Source organism: Ranitomeya variabilis, chromosome 2 (assembly GCF_051348905.1).
Source record: "Ranitomeya variabilis isolate aRanVar5 chromosome 2, aRanVar5.hap1, whole genome shotgun sequence".
In the NCBI taxonomy this organism is placed as follows: Eukaryota; Metazoa; Chordata; class Amphibia; order Anura; family Dendrobatidae; genus Ranitomeya; species Ranitomeya variabilis.
In genome coordinates this window covers 954426342-954448207 of record NC_135233.1, presented here as the reverse complement: position 1 = coordinate 954448207, position 21866 = coordinate 954426342, and the positions used below count along the sequence as shown (strand labels likewise).

The 21866-nt window shown below is 44.2% G+C and overlaps 1 protein-coding gene across 2 annotated transcripts in view; it reads left to right on the top strand.

The window, feature by feature from the left end:
• The window catches only part of ATR (ATR checkpoint kinase), a 230734-nt gene that overhangs the window by 85065 nt on the left and 123803 nt on the right, over positions 1-21866 (top strand). For both annotated transcript variants that reach the window (XM_077290794.1, XM_077290793.1), the window contains exons 18-26: positions 953-1083; positions 1167-1310; positions 2366-2459; positions 6676-6801; positions 7027-7233; positions 7786-7899; positions 8844-8959; positions 12023-12143; positions 15693-15830. In XM_077290794.1, coding sequence (XP_077146909.1) covers positions 953-1083; positions 1167-1310; positions 2366-2459; positions 6676-6801; positions 7027-7233; positions 7786-7899; positions 8844-8959; positions 12023-12143; positions 15693-15830 — 1191 coding nt within the window. The remainder of the gene's footprint in view (positions 1-952; positions 1084-1166; positions 1311-2365; positions 2460-6675; positions 6802-7026; positions 7234-7785; positions 7900-8843; positions 8960-12022; positions 12144-15692; positions 15831-21866) is intronic.

The following is a 21866-nucleotide window of genomic DNA, read 5'->3' as shown; positions in this document are numbered from 1 at the left end:
GGCTGAAGGAGGAAGTGAGAGATAGAAGCTTAGTGGCAGCTGAGAGGGAAGTGTCAATGGGGATGTTGAAGTCACCCAAGATGATAGTGGGGATGTCAGCTGAGAGGAAATTAAGTAGCCAGGTGGTGAAGTGGTCAAAGAAGGTGGTGGCTGGCCTTGGGGGGCGGTAAATGACAGCCAGTTGGAGGGGGAGTAGATGCGCACAGAGTGCACCTCAAAGGAAGGGAGGGTAACAGATGGCTAGTATCGGGGTCTAGAGACCAGACTTTGGGAGTAGTTTGGATATAGTGCCAGTGAAGCATGTGCGTGCTGCTCAGTATAATTATATAATCGTTACAGAATTAACAAAACTCTGTGGGCACACCGGTCTTGATGAGGAGGTGTGCTATGGTCAGACGTTCTTGATTCATGAAGAGGCGTGCGCCACTTCATGAATCAGGAACTTGGTAGGAGTGGCGTTCACCTCTATGTGCACCTTGCCTTACATCATACTCCAGTCTCTGCTGGAGTATGAATTTTGGTATTACTAAGCCTGCCGCTCGTCATGAATTTGATGAGCTGCAGTCGCCATGCCTGCCCATTCTGCCCCAGCTATGCCCACTTTGTTGAGAACCAAAACTAATGCTGCCTCAAATTGAGACAAAATTATGCAACTTTTCAAAGCTTTTTATTCTGGTCTAAAAGCCTTGATAAATCTGGTCAATTGAATGTTAGACTTTACTATGGAAATGAGGTATGGTGTAGTCTTACACACTTGGTACTACGCCTTAAGATCTTGGCTGCAGTGACCAAATTGCATTTCAGCTCCCTGCAGTAGAGCAGTTTAGATTTATTCTAGTATCATGAAATTTGCAGTCGCTATGCAAGTTCCAACAATGAAGCAAATCGACCATCTTCGATATATGGTAATATGGAATTCTGCAGATTCTGAGCAGTGTCTTGTTATTCTCAGGCCTTGAGCAGCCTGGTCTCTCTGATGAAACTCATGGGACCCAGACACATTAGTTCTGTACGAGTAAAGATGATGACGACCCTGAGGACTGGCCTTAGATATAAGGAAGATTTTCCAGAGCTGTGTTGCAGGTACTATGTTACATTAGTCTTGTGGGATATACTGAACATTGTGAGCGTAATGAGCTGTGTTTTGTGTTCATGATATTTTTTAGGTCATGGGACTTGTTTGTGCGGTGCCTGGACCAGGCGTACCTGGGCTCTCTTCTCAGTCACGTAATAGTTGCTTTATTGCCCCTCTTACATATCCATCCTAAAGAAACTGTGGCGATTTTTCATTACCTAATTGTGGAGAACAGGTATGGTGGACGAGCGGCTTCAGTACACGTAATATATGCTTTCATACAATTACAGTACATTACTTTCATAATACGTAATTTATAATTCTGGAGGTATGGATGGGGTTTGTGGCTGGTTTTTTTTTCTGATTCATTTGTTTTTTGTCCCTCTTGTACGCTGCCGCTGCTTTAGTCATTTTACTGCTAGATAATGTAAAGAGAAGCTGTCACCAGGATCAGGCGTTATATAGTAATGGTATGGGCATAAAGGCGCTGTGCTGCGGATTTAATAGGTGCTTTCACTTTAGAAATCAGCAGCTTGGTTGTTCTTTAATCACCATTAGAAATATTAGTGTAATAATCTGTTTGGGCGAGACAGTGGGTATGGTCTTCATCTCTGCCATGGCTCCTCAGCTGCCTCTTGTGTAAATATCTTCATACTGAATAAAATTCCACGGCTGGCGCTTGCGCAGATTGATCTAGTTGTAGACTTCAGTAAAATGGTGTCAGCTCAAGTGCATATTAACCTCCCGGCAGTCTTCAGGAAAATGGCGGCATATGCGCAGATCTCGGTTTAATGATGAACAGAGGTCTCAATCTGCACATGCGCTGTTACCTGCTGGGGGTTCATGTGCGCATGCACCAACACTGGCGCTAAAACCTGCAACCAGGTAGATCTGCACATGTGCTGCCCGCGGCTACGCCAATGCTCAACTTTAAGCAGTATGAAGATGCTTACACCTGAGGCAGCTGAGGGAATGTGGCAGAGATGAAGACCCTACCCACAGTCCCGCCACGATGCATGAACAGATTATTGCACCAAAACTTTTAATTGTGATTAAAGAATAACCAGGCTGTGGATTTCTACTGCGAAGGTACCTGTTAATTCAATATAACAGCGCCTTTATGCACATGCCTTTAGTTTAGAATGCCTGATCCTGGTTACCTATTCTCGATAAGCCACATAGCCTAGATGTATGTTATTTGTTATCAGTTTATTCATGTTTGTTTGCTTGTTTTTTTTTTCTTTTTAATGTAAAGCTGTTATAGACGTGACTTATCTCTTATGTTGTTAGACATGCTGTACAAGACTTCCTCCATGAAATATATTTTCTGCCCAATCATCCTGAACTCAAGCAAATCCTGACTGTTCTCCAGGAATACCGAAAAGTGGGTTTGAAATTTTCCAGTCTATTGTTTCCTGTGGTCTCTTTGGCAGCTGTAAAACATTAAGAGGATTTTGGATACTCACAGTAAAATCTTTCTGGGAGTTTTCATTGAGGGACACAAGTTACCATGGGTGTATGCTGCTGGCATTAGGAGGCTGACACTAGGCAGAGAACGTTAGCTCCTCAGCAGGGTACACCCACAAACTGGCACAAAGCGAATCAGTTAGTGACAAAGATGTAGGAGAAGCAACAATAAAACAACCTTAAACAGGCCCAACAAAGGCGCCAACCAGGGAGGGTGCTGTGTCCCCAATGGAGACTCTGAGAAAGCGATTTTACAGTGAGTACTCAAAATCCTCTTTTCTCTATCGCTTCATTGTAGGGCACAGGTAACCATGGGACGTCCAAAAGCAGTCCCAAGGGAGGGAACAGAAGAACATGCCCATATCAGACCGGGTGACGTACAAACGCCGCTGTCAGAACCTTCCTGCTTCGGGTCGCATCAGCAAAAGTGTATGTATGCACCCTGTAGAATTTGGAAAAAGGTATGACGGGAAGACCAGGTATCGGCCTTGCAGATCTGCATCGCAGAGGCCTGGTGGCCAACGGCCCAGGAAGTCCCCAACTCACGGGTGGAGTGAGACCTCACTCCCGGTGGGGGTGGTCTATTCTTGACTCGATATGCCTCTAGTGTAGCAGAGCGGATCCGCAAGTAATAATGGCCCTAGAGGCAGGAGTCCATTGTAACGACCTTCAGAAATCACAAACCAGGAATCGGAGCATCTGACGGATGCTGTTCTTGAGAGATACCGACGTAAGACCTTGACAAGATCTAGCTTGTGGAGAAACTGTTGCAGAGGATGGGGATGAGCAAAAGGATGGAAGGACAATTTTCTTTGGAATAGAGAGGAATGCCTAGTGTCAGGCTCCTAGTGGCTGCAGCATACACTCATGGTTACTAGTGATGAGCGAGTGTACTCGTTGCTCGGGTGACCTCAGAGTATTTGTTAGTGTTCGGAGATTTAGTTTTCATCACCTCAGCTGAATGATTTACAGCTGATAGCCAGCTTAAATACATGTGGGGATTCCCTAGGAACCAGGCAACCCCCACATATACTCAGCCTGGCTAGTAGCTGTAAATCATTCTGCAGCGGTGATGAAAACTAAATCTCTGAACACTAACAAATACTCGGAGGTCACCCGAGCGTGCTCAGGAAAACCTGAGCAACGAGTACACTCGCTCATCACTAATGGTTACCTGTGTCCCCCAGTGAAGCGATAGAGAAACACTGTTAACTGGAATTGAGCAAAAATAGTGTCAGTGCCTTGCGACCCTCCTCCTACCTGCTTGACGCCCGTGCCTCTTCTGATTAGTAGGCCTGATGATGTTGAAGAAGAGGCCCTTGGGATGATGGCAAGAAGGAGGAGGTTTGAAGGTCTTTGCTTATCTGTGGCCTTTGGATCAGGGTCCTTCAAATCTTTTTGCTCAAATCTAATGTTTACCCCTAACTACCCATAATCATGTATAAACAATAGAATTAAATAAAATTTGCAATCAGAAATGATAAATGGATTAAAAAAACAATTTGCATTAAATAGGTACATTATTCTCTAAAGGTTAGCAGTGTAAAGTTATGCTTGTGAAAGAACAAAACAAATGGCTGCTAACCATTTAATCCTCCCTCTGCTCCAGCAGTGTAGCTCAGTCTGTCTCCACTGGACCAGAAGAGATGACATCACGACTACCAGTCACGTGACTAAGAAGCCAATCGGTGTCCTCTGTGATCAGGTGACAGGTGGTCGTGATGTCATCTCTTCCTGTCCAGAGACAGACGGAGCAGAAGTGCTGTCATTCAGTGTAGATGTTGGGGTAAGTTTTCCACCTTTTTGTTTATTTGTAAGCATGCCTTCTCTCTAACAACTTTAAAAAAATTGCAAAAAGGCCCTTTAAGTTTAATCCCTTGCCACTGCAGCCAATTTTCGCTTTTGCTCTTTCAAGTTTACCTTTTTTTTTTTTCTCCAAGAGCCATGACTTTATTCTTCAATTGGCATCATCTTACAAGGGCTTGTTTTTTGTGGGACAAGTACTCCTGTAAAATTGGGAAAGAATGCTGTGAAAAAAACGAAGAAACAAAAATGCCTGCATTGTTTTTGGGGTTTTATTTTTTTAAACATTCATTGTGTGGAAAGACCGGGGAACACAATAACAGTGATGCCTAACTTGTATATAGTTTTTTTTAATATTAGTACCGTAATTAAAAAAATAAATAGAAGTCAGGGAAGGAGCTGCACACTAGTGATGAGCAAATGTGCTCGGATAAGGCATTATCCAAGCATGCTCGTGTCTTCGGCGTGCTCAAAAAATATGTTTGAGTCCCCACAGCTGCATGTGCCACAACACATGCAGGGATTGCCTAACAAACAGGTAATCCCTGTATGTGTTGCGGCCATCAGACTGCTCTCGAATGACATCCGAGTACAGTCCGATGTTTCACACACACCCATAGACTTGTATGGGTGATCGTGTTCTGAATATCGGAGCCACATTCAACAGGAATGAGAAAATAATCGCAGATCAGCACTGTCACATAGTATAACTGTAACGAATGGAAACGGAGGCACAGGTGGTAAAGTTCACATTCGTTTTTATTGTCATAGAGCGTGGAACCTTTGGACCACGGTCTGGGGGGCTCCGAAGGGGGCGTGACTACGTGAGCCCCAGACACCCGTAGTAAGACCCCTCGAACAGGCTCAGAATGGGACACCTGGAGGATACGGGTGCTACCTCCAGTTAGACCCAGAACTCGTGGTAGCTGACCCAGCGGGCCAGATGGGCAAACAGGGTTAGCAGGTGAGGTAGAGCTAGCCAGTGGATACCAGGGGTACGGGTAGAGTCTGGTTCCAGTGGTACCGACGTTGTCCTGAGGTTCAGGTGACTGAATGGCGGGACGAGACGGAACCGGAGTAAGCAGCCTGGAGATCGTCCAGAATAGCTAGGTAACAGGTAGCAGATAGTCTGTGGAGACAAACAGTGTAAGCGAAGCACTGACAGAGACTTCAGAACACAAGCACATGCTAGCAGGAACAGGAAGTTAGCAGCGGAGGATACTTGTTGCTCCAGCACCCTCCCTATGGTGGAGGAACTAGAAATAGCAATCATTCACACGCCATTGGTCAGAAGCACCTTTTCAAAAATGCATGCTGTCTCTTTAAGAGACCGGGAGCGAGCTCGCATGCGACCTAAGCACACAGCGCGAGAACCTGCTGGCTTCACGCCAGGGAGCAGAGGAGGGAGGAGAAGCAGAGGTCCCGTCCGACCAGCGTTAAGCTGGCACAGAGCGAGAGTCCCGACGAGGACCCAGCGAAGGTACGGGAACCGGACCGGGTGTACCAATAACATTGAGCCGATTTGCTATCTGATAAAACATTGTATAGCACTTCGCCGTGTTATACGCAAGTGTGAGTGAACCCTTCCTCAAATTTGCTGGGTGTGCCACCTACCCGTTTGATTACTAAAAAAAAAAAAAAAAAGTCAAACTTTAAAAAAAAAAAAAAAAAATTGGTTTGTTCCATTTTCTGAAACCAGTAGCTTTTATTCCCCCTCAGTTGAGCTGTGTGAGGGCTTATTTTTTGAGGGCTGATGTTGTTATTTATACAAGTTTGGGGTACTTACAACTTTTTCCAAACTTTTGAATTTTTCTGCAGCTGTGTGTCAGCTGAAAAAAATGCATGTTTGGGGTTTCAATTTTTTTTGTTTTACTTTCTGGGGTTTAACTTATGGGTTAAATAATTTTCTATTTTGATATAAACTTTATGGATGCTGCAATGCTGAACATGCCTTTTTTTAAATTTTGTAATCTCTTTATTTTTAATGGAGGAATAGAGTGGGAATTCAAAATGTTTTAATTTCTTTAGGGAATTTGAACCTGTTGTCATCTATATCCATATATTGCAATACAGCCATATGCAGTATACAGCTAAAATGACCAGCTCCATTGAAACCCATCCTGTGGCTGTATGGGGTTAACAGCAGGGCCTGGGGCTTAGCTGCAGCCACCAGTGTTACAGTAGTGCGGCGTTGGTTGCATACATCCCCATGTGTGTGTAGTCATGTGTCAATGTGTCTGTAACATATAGAGGATGCATGGTCACTCATTGCTTGATTGGATTTTGCAATGGTATTTTTTGTATTCTAATGTGGTTTATTTTATCTCCAGGAAACAACCAAAAGCACTGACTTGCAGACGGCGATGCAGCTGTCAATAAAAGCCATTCAGCATGAAAACGTTGATGTTCGCGTTCACGCTCTCACTAGTTTAAAGGAGACACTGTATAAAAATCAGGTATCTAGTTTTATATTCATTAGGTTTTATTTCTCAGTCATGGGTTATTACGTTGCCACAATAGATGCACAGAATACATTTTAGATGGCTGTAGTTATTTCCTAGCCAGTAATGTGCTCACCGCTCACCATGTTGTATCTCAATGTAAGCTGTTCTTTTACCACCTGCTCCAATATTTCCTTTGGATTAATTTTTTTTTTGTTAACGAGTGTGTGTTGTTTCTAGGCTAAGCTATTACAGTATTCCACAGACAGCGAGACTGTAGAGCCTGTGATCTCACAGCTGGTTACAGTGCTGTTAATAGGCTGCCAAGATGCCAGTCCACAGGCTCGACTGCTGTGTGGCGAATGCCTTGGCCAGTTGGGTGCAATTGATCCTGGAAGACTGGACTTTTCAGTGAGTGACACTCAAGGGAAAGGTTCAACCTTCGTCGTAAGTAAAACGTTTCCGTTTCTTCACCTCTTTTAAACTTTTTATAATATTCTCCTTCGGTATTAAAATGCTGGAATGGCTAAGAACCTGTAAGAGAGCATTAAACCGATAATTTCACGTAGATGTTCAAACTAAGCACACCAGCCTCATAAGGCATAATTAATCTGCTGAAAGCAGAACTGTTATCAGATGTGAAAATACAAACTACACACATTGTTAAATGGATCTTAGACTTGTAGAGGCTGTGTACTTACTATGAGAATTCATATCAGAATGGTTGGGCATTCCCTTTTTGTAAATAGTCCACACAACTGCTTGTATGCATATCGCATACATGTGCCGGCGTGCACGAGGGATACCAGGGACTGCAGACGTTTGTCTAGCTTGTACAACCGCTTTAATAAAACCACTTTCTTGTGCCACTGCATATGGAGAGGCAGAGAGAAAAGTGATGACGAAGTCAAGCTTTCTTCACATTATGGGGGCATAATAGATGATATAATAAACTGTATTGCTGGGCAAGTTTAATGAAACTATTGCGGTTTTGTTCAGACTGGAGTTGAAGATGTGAATTTTGCCTATGAGCTGTTGATGGAGCTGACAAGGGCCTTTCTGGCATATGCTGATAATGTCCGGGCTCAGGATTCTGCAGCTTATGCTATTCAGGTAATCTTATACATTACAGCAGAGTATTGTGTTTTTGCTTATATGTAACAGCTGCAATACATGTTATGTACACTGCAGTAGAGAGGTGAAGTATTTATGTAGGTTCACCTGGTTTATCTGAGCCCTGCCCGTCTGTTCTGCTATAAGGATATAGAAGCACATTTGTAATTTACCATTTTTTAAGGGGTTAAAACAGAGTATTTTGTTATACGAGCCATATATATGAAGTGTGTGAGACCTCTTTGTAGATGTCCCACATGTGTAAGATCAGCACACCGTGTGATGTGTAATTAGCACTACATAACATGTCACTCCGAAGATACAAGAGTGGTTATCAGATTTTCACGTATTCTAGACAAACTGATAGTCATTGCCCTAAAGTACAAAGTTAAACTATTAGAAGTGGAGTATATTCTGCTCGGAAATGTTACTGCACTTGCAAAGTTTCACCTCAACCAGCCTTCTTTTTGTGACAATGTTCTTCCAATGTTTGTTTGTTTTCTGCCATTATGCAATGTTGTTAATTTTCGATTAGTCATAAATTGAGTTGGTGCCAATTCATTTATAGGACTCGGTGCCAATTCATTTATAGGACTCGGTCCATCGGTCACTTCTGTAATCTAGATGGAAGCCCTGATAATTGCCTCATACCCGATGACATCTACGGCTCTTCCTTTGATTAGCTGGTCTGGCGCAAAGTCCTTTTTTTGTCATGATGCATGTGTGACATTGCACCAGGTCGACTGATCTAAAGAAGATCTTCAGATGCCATTACGTAAGAGATGGTTCTTAGGGTTTTCATCTAGTGACCATAGACTACTGATGTGGCTGATAGAATGGATCCTGTGAAGCGATTTGCACCAACTCTAGTTATAAGTAATTTCTTGGACTGCTATGTTAATGGCATCTTCATATGTCACCGCCTGGTCTACGTACTACTGCAGGAACTGTTAGCCATCTATGAATGCCGAGAGGGAAGAACTGATTGCCCTGGGCGCAGGCTCTGGAAAAGATTTCCAGAACACGTTCAAGAGATATTGGAACCACATCTGAACTCAAGGTATATATACTAACACTGGGATCAAATACTAAGTGAGTAACTATAATAACTAATATTAATTGACAATAAAATAACACTTTAACCCCTTGGTACATGCTCACCATACGCTATCGCTTGATGGAGTAGACTCAGGAGCTGAGCCTGCTTCGAACAGGGAAGAGGTTCCCTCTTTATTACATAGTTTGCACCTAGAGCTAGTCCTGATTGCTACATTTTAACCTCTCAGTGCCACTATCTTTTATGACAGTGGCATTTAAGGGGCCTCCAGGGTGGGGACCATGAGTCCAGAGCCCTTCAACCCTCTGCATGATAATATCATAAGGACCCAATGGTTTGTTATAGCATCTAGGGATTTGCTGAAGGCCTCTGTGTCTGCCATGGCATTATTCCTATGAAGCCCAGATTGTGACTGGGCCTCATAGTAGAGCAGTAATTTTACAATACACTGAAATACTGCAGTGTACTAATGTATTGTAGACACCAAGAAAACACGACTATAAACTCCCAAATATGATTTTAAATAATCCAATATAAATTTATTAAACAAACAGGTAAAGATGACAACAAAGAAGAGGAAGGGGTACAACCACTAGCACATGCCAGAAACGGACGCCCGTAAGGACATATAATATAATGTATTGTAGAGACAAACAAGAGATTACAAATTTAGTCCCCTAAGGGGACTAAAAAAATTTTGAAAACACATTGTAAAATATAAATACTATATGGTGAATTCATAAACAAAGCTCAAAAACCAATGGATTTTTTTTTTCTCGTTTTTCAATACATCATATGGTAAAATGAAGGGTAGTGTTGAAAACTAGAACTCCTTCAGCAAAAAAAAATAAAAAAATAGTCTTTGTGCAGCTGTGTCAATGGGAAATACATAAGTTGCACTGCCATGTAAAAGTTTGTGCACCCCTGGTTAAAATTACTGCTGTTGTGAATTAAGCAACTTAAAGATGAAATGATCTCTAAAACGGCTAATGTTAAAGATGACATATTTCCTTTGTATTTTAGGTGTGTATATATATATATATATATATATATATATATATATATATATATATATATATATATATACCGGTAGTCATGTTTTTCATTTTAAAAATTACAAAAAGGAAAATGGGCCGATGTATAAGTTAGGGTTCGCTACATGGTTGGTTAGTACCTAGGAGCACCCCCTTTTGCAAGTATCACAACTTGTAAACACTTTTTGTAGCCAGCAAAGAGTCTTTCAATTCTTGTTTGAGGGATTTTCATCCATTCTTCCTTGGAAAATTCTTCCTGTTCTTTTGAGATTGCAGGGTCGTCTTGAATACACTGCTATTTTGAGGTCTAGCCACAGATTTTCAATGATGTTCAGATCAGGGGACTGTGAGGGCCATTGTAAAACCTTCAGCTTGTGCCTTTTGAGGTAGTCTATTGAGGATTTTGACGTGTTTAGGATCATTATCTATTTGAAGAAGCCACCCTCTTTTCAACTTCAACTTTTTACAGATGGTGTTATGTTTGTATCAAGATTTGTTGACATTTGATTGAATCCCCTCTACCTGTGAAATATTCCCTGTGCCATTGGCTGCATTCTGTGCCCTTTTTTCTTTACACATACATTTGTTCATTATGGCCAAAGAGTTCTATTTTAACCTCATCGGTCCACAGGACTTGTTTCCAAAATGCATCAGGCTTGTTTAGATGTTCCTTTGCATACTTCTGACACTGAATTTTATGGTGAGGATGCAGTAGAGGTTTTCTTCTGATGACTCTTCTGTGAAGGCCATATTTGTGCAGGTGTCTCTGAACAGTAGAACAATGTCCTACAACTCTGGAGTCTGCTAAATCTTTCTGAAGCAAAGTCAGTAGCTGGCGAATTCTTTAGGAGCGTTGGAATGATAGCCCCAGTGGGGGAAGGGTGCACAGTCCCCCCCGCGGCTCCAGCTGAACACCTCCGAAGGAGGATAGACACAGGAAAAGGGTAAAACTCGGTCAAGGGAGCGCCGAAAGGAAACTCGGACGCCAGAATGGGGTTAAGCCACAGCGCGTTTCAACGGAAGTGCCGTCTTCATCAGGTGGACATTTCTGAAGGTCTTTTACAGTCAAGGTTCTGATTTGCCTTTCTATAAATCATACAAGCAGCCCCCAATGAAGTTTTGCTTGGTCTTCCAGACCTTATCTTGACCTCCACGTTTCATGTTAACTGCCATTTCTTAATTACATTTTGAACTGAGGAAAGTGCAACTTGAAAACTTTTTGATATCTTCTTATAGCCTTCACCTGCTTTGTGGGCCTCCACCATTTTCAGAGTGCTAGGCAGCTGCTTAGAGGAACCCATGGCTGCTGATTTTCGGCACAAAGATAGCAAATTTGTATCACCTGACCTTCCCTAACAATGATGGGGAACGAGCCATACGGCTAAGTAAGTTCTGAAACCATGATCAAAGTTATCTGAGCACAAAAAGTTTCAGGGGTGCCCAAACTTTGGCATCGGCCCATTTTCCTTTCTGTAATTTATAAAATGTAGAAAATGACAATATAAATATATATATATATTTTGCCTAAAATACAAAGGAAATTTGTCATCTTTAACTTTAGACCTTTTAGAGATTATTTCACCTTCAACTTGCTTGACTGTTCACATTAGCAGTAATTTTGACCAGGGGTGCCCAAACTTTTACATGAGACGGTATGGCTCTTGCAAGAAAAGGAGGGAAAATAAGAGCGCAAAACTGAAAATTTCCTTGTCCATAAGAGGTTAATGAGGTTGTACTTTTTATGAATGGTTGTCATTTTACATAGACCCATTAGTGTGATTTGTATAATCCACATGATCTACAAATAGCTGGTGACTTTGTCAGTGATATGCCACACTTGCCTCCTGCCGGTGCATTTATAGCCAATCAGTTGTGATCTTTTTTGCAGAGCTGACAGGATGGGTTCTTTCGGGGCATTGATTTCTTAGATTGTTCTCCCACTGCATTTCTTACACACCTAAAGCTCCTCTAGAGATTTATACTAATGCTGAGAATGTCATCAAACGTATTTGTTTTCGCTTTCTGACAACAGGTACAAAAGTTCTAGGAAGGCAGTAAACTGGACAAGCATAAAGAAGCCTATATACCTCAGTAGGCTGGGAAATAATTTTGCAGACTGGTCTGCGTGCTGGGCTGGTTACTTGATCACCAAGGTAATATATTCTGAATGGTAAGATGTTGCCCACAGTCATACTGGTAGACTCATAATTTCTAAATAGAAAGCCTTATGACTGCATGAACAACGTGCCTTCTGTACTCGGGAGGGTATTTGATACTATCAATGTGATACATATAGTTTCCTAATTCTATTTTCAAATGACTCTTGGATCCGATACCTGTTTATTAAAGAGTAGAGATAAGCAAATTTGATTGGGTCCCTGTTTATTCAGCAAGCTATAGCGCTTGGCGAATAAGCTATAGCGTGAACCCGGATACATGGAGCGCGCCGGCTGATCAGCTGTCCGGCTTCGCCGCTGCATGTGTCACCACGGCTGTGTCCCTGTCACAACACATGTCACAACACTGTCACAACAAACAGGCTCTCCATGCATGTGTTGTGTCTGTGACACAGCCGCGACACATGCAGCTGCGGAGCCGGACAGTTGATCAGCAGGCGTGCGCCACGTATCCGGGGTCCTCTATAGCTTGCCGAATAACCAAGGACCCGAACATATTCGCTCATCTCTATTAAATGGTAATCGCCTATTTAAGTAGTATTTGATGATTCAGTAGTGCACAGGAAAATAACTAACTTAGTACTAAGTAATAATATCTCATTAGAGAAATCTCCTTTCTCTGCCAGGACTGATCTTTCATTATCAAAATTTTCATTTCTGGGATAAAATGAAGAGAGATTATTACACTACTGAGATGGGAATCGGTGCTGATAAGATTCTATGGAGGAGCTCTGAACCTAGCTCCTCCCCCTTCTACATAGAATCTTATCAGCACCAACTGTCATCTATGTCACTAATATAATACAGATTTTTACCAGAGAATTGAAAATTTTGAAAGCGAATGATCCGTTCTGACAGAGAAGGAAGCCGATTTCTCTGATTAACCCCTTAGTGACAGAGCCAATTTTGTACTTAATGACCTAGCCAATTTTTACAATTCAGACCACTGTGATTTTATAGAGGTTATAGCTCTGGAACGCTTCAACAGATCCCATTGATTCTGAAATTGTTTTTTTCATGACATATTGTGCTTCATGTTATTGGTAAAATTTCTTTGATATGACTTGCGTTTTATTTGGCAAATATTTTGCCAAATTAGCAATTTTCAAACTTTTAATTTTTGTGCCCTTAAATCAGAGAGGCATATCACACAAAATAGTTAATAAATAACGTTTCCCACATGTCTACTTTACAGCAGCACAATTTTGGAAACATAATTTTTTTGTTATGACGCTGTAAGGATTAAAAGTTGACTTCTCGAGGGGCGTGGTTTGCCAGGGGAAAGGAGCAGACGTGTTCCTTAGGAGCTCCTGCCAATTCCCCTAAAAATGCTACTTAAAGCTTACTAAAAACCAGAATATCTTCCTTTAATCCCTGCCGGATCATAGCAGGAATGGGACCCTCTAAGAAAAACGCGGGCACAAGGAAGATATCTCCCTTAACGGGAGTGAAAAAGCAACAGCTGATGTCTAATGGAGGACGGCTTCCCTCGGGACAAAGGCAAAGTAGTCCTCCACCTAACCGACAGAATTTCACCCAGCACTTGGAGGAGCAGAGACCTAAGTCGCAACTTAAGAAGACCCACAAGAACATTCAGCCACCTACAAGCAAGAAAATCGCAAGTTTGGGGACAATCACAGGAATTACAGTGAGAGACAGGACGGCGGTGGAGCAGCACATAGTGAGGAATCGGCGGATGGATACTAAAGCTGACTCTTCATGCACACCTAGGAGAGGAGCGCTTCCCCCTGCAGCAGCCGCGGCTCTGGAAGAAGTGAGTTGGGAGAGCCGGCGGAATGCAGAGGAGCCGCAGACCACCCAGATGCAGCAGTCAGGAGCCGGTGAGTGCCGACGGGACCGGAGCTTACAGAGGGGCGGAGGGATCTCTCCGGCGCCCGGAACCTCTTACAGCAGCCTCAGGCATGATGCGCCGGAGTTCGTCCTGGTGAAGGAAGAAAGGGGTGTGTCCTGGATGTCAGCTGATCGGGCTGACGAAGAAAGCTGTGAGGTACAACGGAGCGAGAGGGGTGGAGGAGCTGGGACTCAGGGCAGGCAGCGGATTAATGTGACAGAGGCTCTCACAACGTCTGCCACAGCCCTGGAGTTTAATAGAATATATAATGAGCAGGAGTTTGGATCACTTATAACACTGCTACCCACCTTCAATAAAGCAGAGTCTATATCCACAGAGCTGACAACACAGCCTGATACTACCAATGATATCCTCCCTTTAAATAAAGAATCCTCTTTAAATGGGGGTAAACCCCTTCCAGCAGGTGATACGCCAAAGCTAATTGAAAAGTGGTCTGAGGCGTGGATTGACTCGTGCACCTCATACTTTGTGGAGAGGGTTAAACTGGATGTTAGAGAGAAATATGACCATTCACCTAAGGATTGCAGAGTCATGGATAGGAAATTAGAAACAAACGACAATATTGTTACATCTCAGTCTCTCTCTTGCCTGGTATGTCAAAAAGTGAGGAAAGCAATGAAGCTACAAAGTGTGCGGATTCTTCAGTTTACTCTGACCAAGAGGATATTAACTCCATCAGTGAATCTGACTTTGAGGATACCACCTACTCAAATGTCTCTTCTGAGGAGTTTAGTTACACTGAGGACTCAAAATGTTCAACCAGATTATCAAAAGACTCAAATACCAGCGATTCAGAACAGGAGCAGTCGTGCTCTGAAGCTTCCGATTACTCATTAATAGATGACATTTTAGCCTCTGATGAACAACCTTCTGAGAGCTTTTTGGTCAATTTATCTAAAGCGCTCCTAACCTCTATGAGCTTAAAAGGAGCTCAAACCTCTGAGAAATTTATTAAAAATCTCTTCAAAGACACTTTCTCACAGATCAGCGCCACCCCACACCCTGATATGAAAAAAGCTCCTAATAAACCTCTACACACTCAAAAAAGACCGGTCCCTCAAAATACTCATCGGGATGCAATAAAAGATGTAGAGGGCGTCTCCGGGTGTTCGGATCCTCTGGATTATTTACAGTGGGGCAAAAAAGTATTTAGTCAGTCAGCAATAGTGCAAGTTCCACCACTTAAAAAGATGAGAGGCGTCTGTAATTTACATCATAGGTAGACCTCAACTATGGGAGACAAACTGAAAAAAAAAAATCCAGAAAATCACATTGTCTGTTTTTTTATCATTTTATTTGCATATTATGGTGGAAAATAAGTATTTACAAGGTGTTTTATTTTCATGTATACTATTGATTTATTAAATAAAAATTTAAATGACGGTTACTCTTTACAATATACATCGCAAAGAGGTAAAATCCCCCATAATACCTCCTCCCTCCCAAATGTTGTTGCCTGTAGTGCCGAGTGCATATCAATGGGGGAAAAAACTTGGTAGAACAGAAAGACAAAGATTCACTGTTCCACTCTAACACTTTCTGGGGATTATTTCATATGCTTCAGATTTTCTAAACTCAACTACTAATATTGAGTGATTTCATTCTGTGTATGTTTTGGCTATAACACAAGTTGTACTATGTATGTTCTATAGGTCAGGCATGAATTTGCAAGAAAGGTCTTTAATTGCTGTAGCATAATGATGAAGCATGATTTCAAAGTCACCATCTATCTCCTACCACACATCCTCGTCTATGTTATGCTAGGATGCAGCAAAGAAGACCAGGAAGAGGTAAGGGATCTGGAACATGTCAGCAGACTCGTGATGCCTTTACCATGGGCAGTGGGAAGTACCAGCTAGCTCCTTAATTACATATCCGGCTTTCTCATCGTACAGTTTAACCCCTTCAACTGTGGGCGATTTCCTCCCCCCATTTTGTTTTTCCTGCCCTTTTCCACGAGCCATACCTTTTTTATTTTTCTGTCCACTTAGCCGTATAAGGTTTTGTTTATCTACAGAACAAGTTGTACTTTTGAATGACACCATTCATTTTATCACGTGATGCACTGGAAAGCAGTAAAAAATTCCAAGTACATTGAAATCGCCATAAAGAGCAATTTCACAAGTTTGTTTTTTTTTTATTTTTTTTTATTTACCATGTTCACTATATGGTAAAAATGACCTGGCAGTATGATTCTCCAGGTCAGTATGATTATGTCAATGCCAAACATGTATCGTATTTTTCAGACTATAAAACGCACTTTTTTCCTCCAAAAATATGGGGTCTGGATATACCGGCTCTGGCTGAGGTGGGGGAGCGGCATCAGTGGAGCCGTGAGTCACAGAGGCAAGAGCCGGCTGCTGCGAGTAGCTCCTGTGCCTGGGCATGGAGGGCAATGAATATTCATTTCTCTTTAGCATTCTGGTATGATTGGCCCCCATCCCTGTCCTGGTATGAGGGGCCCCATCAGAAAACATAAAACAAAAACCATACCTTCCGGGCGCTCCCTCGCAGCATCCTGCTCCGTTGCCAGCAGCTGCTTTATGCTTGTAAGCAGCGCATGGCAGGGACGTCATGCGCTGCTTGTAAGCTGGTGGGCAGCTGCCGGAATACTCATTGCTCTGCACACCGGGACTATGTGCTTGGAGAGCAGTGAGTATTCAGTGCTCTTCAGCAGCGCCCACTGTGTTAGCCGGAGCCTTCCTGCCAGTGGTCACTTGTGCCGCTACTAAAGGTAATGAATATTCACCACATTCCACGCCCATGGGAGTGGAATGTGGTGAATATTAATTTCTCTTAAGTAGCGGCACACTTGACCGCCCGCCGGCAGCTGCAGGAAGACTGTGGGCGCTACTGAAGAGCTATGAATACTCACTGCTCTCCACCCACACAGTGCCGGCGTGCAGAGCAATGAGTATTCCGGCAGCAATGCATTGCTTACAAGCATAAAGCAGCTGCTGGCAGCAGAGCAGGATGCTGTGAGGGAGTGCACAGAAGGTATGTGTAATGTTTTTGTTCTTTTTAAATGTTTTCTGATGGGGCCCTGCATGCCAGGATGGGGGTGGGGGCCAATCATGCCAGGATAAGGATGGGGCCACACATACTAGGATGAGATGGGGCCCTGCATACCAGGATAGGGATAAGGGAGGCATGCACACCAGGACAGGGATGATGGCCATGCACACCAGGATAGGGATGAGGGAGCCATGCACACCCAGATAGGGATGAGGAGACCATGCACACCAGGATAGGGATGAGGGAGCCATGCACACCCAGATAGGGATGAGGAGACCATGCACATCCGGATAGGGATGAGGGGCCAAGCACACCAGGATAGGGATGAGGAGACCATGCACATCCGGATAGGGATGAGGGAGCCATGCACACCCAGATAGGGACAAGGGAGCCATGCACATCCGGATAGGGACAAGGGAGCCATGCACATCCGGATAGGGATGAGGGAGCCATGCACACCCGGATAGGGACGAGGGAGCCATGCACACCCGGATAGGGACGAGGGAGCCATGCACACCCGGATAGGGACAAGGGAGCCATGCACACCCGGATAGGGACGAGGGGGCCATGCATACCAGGATAGGGATGAGGGGGCCATACATACCAGGATAGGGATGAGGGGGCCATGCATACATGCATACCAGGATAAGGATGAGGGGGCCATGCATACCAGGATAGGGATGAGGGGGCCATGCATACCAGGATAGGGATGAGGGGGCCATGCATACCAGGATAGGGATGAGGGGGCCATGCATACCAGGATAGGGATGAGGGGGCCATACATACCAGGATAGGGATGAGGGGGCCATGCATACATGCATACCAGGATAGGGATGAGGGGGCCATGCATACCAGGATAGGGATGAGGGGGCCATGCATACCAGGATAGGGATGAGAGGACCATGCATACCAGGATAGAGATGAGGGGGCCATGCATACCAGGATAGGGATGAGGGGGCCATGCATACCAGGATAGGGATGAGGGGGCCATGCATACCAGGATAGGGATGAGGGGGCCATGCATACCAGGATGGGGATGAGGGGGCCATGCATACCAGGATGGGGATAAGGGGGCCATGCATACCAGGGGGATGACTGGGCCATGTGTATCAGGATGGGGATGAGGGGACCATATATACCAGGATAAGGGCATATTAAGTACGGAATTGACCACCTTTTCTGCTTCAATTTTTTCCTCTAATTTCCTCCTCTAAAACTTAGGTGCGTCTTTCACTTTTTATTTAAGTGGAGTTAAAAAACCCCGTTTGCTTGTGTTGCCATTTTCGGAGACCCATAACACTTTTAATTCTCTGGATATATGGAGCTGTGTGAGGATTTATTTTTTGCACCTTTTGATTTTTTTTCGCTTTGCACCATTTACCGATCGGATTAATTTAGTTTATATTTTGATAGATTGGACTTTTACTCAGCGATACGAAATACCGTATATACTCAAGTATTATTATATGGGGCAAATATCTTTATGGAGCATCTTACGGGGCCATAATCACCATTTGTGGAGCACTATGGGGAAAATATCTTTATGGAGCATCTTATGGGGCCATAATCAGCATTTGTGCAGCATTGTATGGGGCAAATGTCTGTATGGAGCATCTAATGGGGCCATAATCAACGTTTGTGCAGCATTATACTTGTCAAATGTCTCTATGGAGCATCTTATGGGACCCTTATTAAAGGGAACCTGTCTCCCCCAAAATGGAAGTTGAGCTAAGCCCACCGGCATCAGGGGCTTAGGCTACTTTCACACTTCCGTTTTTTTGCCACCGTCGCAATCCGTCGTTATGGCCAAAAAATGGATCCTGCAAATGTGCCTGCAGGATCCTTTTTTGTGCCATTGACTATTACAGACGACGGATTGCGACACGTCGCATCCGTCGTGCGATGGATGCGTCGTGTTTTTGCGGTCCGTCGTGACGAAAAAACCGTCAATGTAACGTTTTTTCGTCCGTCGAATCCCCCAGTTCCGACCGCGCATGCGCTGCCCGAACTCCGCCCGCTCCTCCCCGGAACTCATAATGGGCAGCGGATGCGTCTTAAAACTGCATCCGCTGCCCACATTGTGCACTACAGTATTTGCACAACGTCCGTCGGGCCGACGGTTTGCGACGGCCCCGTACCGACGGAAATGTGAAAGTAGCCTTATCTACAGCATTCTGTAATGCTGTAGATAAGCCCCCGATGTATCCTGAAAGATGAGAAAAAGAGGTTATATTATACTCACTCAGGGGCGGTCCAGTCCGATGGGCATCGCGGTCCGCTCCGGGGCCTCCAATCTTCAGAGGATGACGTCCTCTTCTGGTCTTCATGCTCCGGCGCAGGTGTACTTTGTTTGCCCTGTTGCGGGCAGAGCAAAGTACTGCAGTGCGCAGGCGCTGGGCCTCTCTGACCTTTCTCGGCGCCTGCGCACTTCAGTACTTTGCTCTGCCCTCAACAGGGCAGACAAAGTACCCCTGCGCTGAAGCTTCGGCGTGAAGACAAGAAGAGGACGTGATCGTAAGAAGATGAGAGGCCCCAGACCGGACTGCGACACCCATCGGATCGGACTACCCCCCAAGGTGAGTATAATCTAACCTCTTTTTCTCATCTTTCAGGTTACATCGGGGGCTTATCTAAAGCATTCCGGAATGCTGTAGATAAGCCCCTGATGCCGGTAGGCTTAACTCAACTTCCATTTTGGGGGTGACAGGTTCCCTTTAACCTTTATGCAGTACTGTATGGGGCAAATGTGTCTATGGAGCATCTTATGGGGCCATTATTAACCTTTGTGCAGCATTATATGGGGCATCTCTATATATAATTGCCTAAGGGGTACTTCCATCTGTTTGTCTGTACCCGAAATCCTGGGTCGTTGATTGGGGGGGGAGTTAAACGCCGCTTCAATTTTTACTATTGATGCTGCCTATGCAGCATCAATAGTAAACACAGATAATGTTAAAAATAATAATAATAAAAAAAAAAACATTATATTCTCACCTTCCGGCGTCCGCGGCACCCTTATCCCGCTTCTCGCGATGCTCCGGTCCCAAGAATGCATTGCGGCAATGACTCGAGATCACGTAGCGGTGTCACGAGATGATGACGCAGCGGTCTAGCGAGACCGCTACATGATCACGGGTTAATGCCGAAAGGCATTACTGGGAACGGAGCACCGCGACAAGCATCGCTAAATGCCTGGGCTGGATCCGGGGCCGACGGAAGGTGAGTATATAACTATTTTTTATTTTAATTGTTTTTTTTAGTAGGGATATGGTGCCCACATTGCTATATACTACGTGGCCTGTGTTATATACTACGTGGCCTGTGTTATATACTACGTGGCCTCTTATATACTACGTGGCCTGTGTTATATACTGCGTGGGCTGTGTTATATACTGCATGGGCTGTGTTATATACTGCGTGGCCTGTGTTATATACTACGTTGCTGTGCTATATACGTGGGGTGTGTTATATATTGTGTGGCTGCTATATACTACGTGGGCTGTGTTCTATACTACGTGGGCTGTGTTATATACTGCGTGGGCTGTGTTCTATACTGCATGGGCTGTGTTCTATACTGCATGGGCTGTGTTCTGTACTGCATGGGCTGTGTTGTATCCTGCGTGGGCTGTGCTATATACTACTTGGGCTGTGTTATATGTTATGGACCTGGTGGTTAGGTGCACCTGGAATGACCTGATGGTTAAACTAGAAAACAGGACGAGCTCTGGGAAGTGGGAACTCTGCTGACCGCAATCCTAATCCTATAACACACACACTAGAAATAGCTGTGGAGCGTACCTAACTCTCCCTAGACGCCTCTTCACAGCCTAAGAGCTAACTACCCCTAAAGATAGGAAAATAAGCCTTACCTTGCCTCAGAGAAATTCCCCCAAAGATAAAGGCAGCCCCCCACATATATTAACTGTGAGTTAAGAGGAAAGTCACAAACACAGGGATGAAACAGGTTTCAGCAAAGGAGGCCAGACTTACTAGATAGACTGAGGATAGGAAAGGGATCTATGCGGTCAGCACAAAAAACTACAAAAAGCCACGCAGAGTGTGCAAAAAGACCCCCGCACCGACTCACGGTGCGGAGGTGCCACTCTGCAACCCAGAGCTTCCAGCTAGCAAGGCAATATCATGTTAGCGAGCTGGACTAGAACTTAGCAAGTACTAAGAAATATATTCAGTACACAACGAACAACAAATGAACTAGCAGGGACTTAGCTTCTGCTGGAGTAGACAGGTCATCAGAAAGATCCGAGAGAGATCTGAACCAGTGCTAATACATTGACAGCTGGCATGGAGTAACGATCTGAGTGGAGTTAAATAGAGAAGCCAGCCTAGCCGCAAACGAGGGCAGCTGAGGAAGCAACCTCAGAACCAGCAGTTCCCCTCACAGCCACCAGAGGGAGTCCACGGACAGAACTCGCCGAAGTATCATTCATGACCACAGGAGGGAGTTCAAGAACGGAATTCACAACAGTTATATACTACGTGGCTGTGTTATATACTACGTGGCTGTGTTATATACTACGTGGCTGTGTTATATACTACGTGGCTGTGTTATATACTGCGTGGGCTGTGTTATATACTGCGTGGGCTGTGTTATATACTGCGTGGGCTGGGCTATATACTACATGGGCTGTGTTATATACTATGTCGCTGTGCTATATACTACGTGGGCTGTGTTATATACTGCGTGGGCTGTGTTATATACTACGTCGCTGTGCTATATATTACGTGGGCTGTGTTATATACTGCGTGGCTTTGTAATATACTACGTGGCTGCTATATACTATATGGGCTAT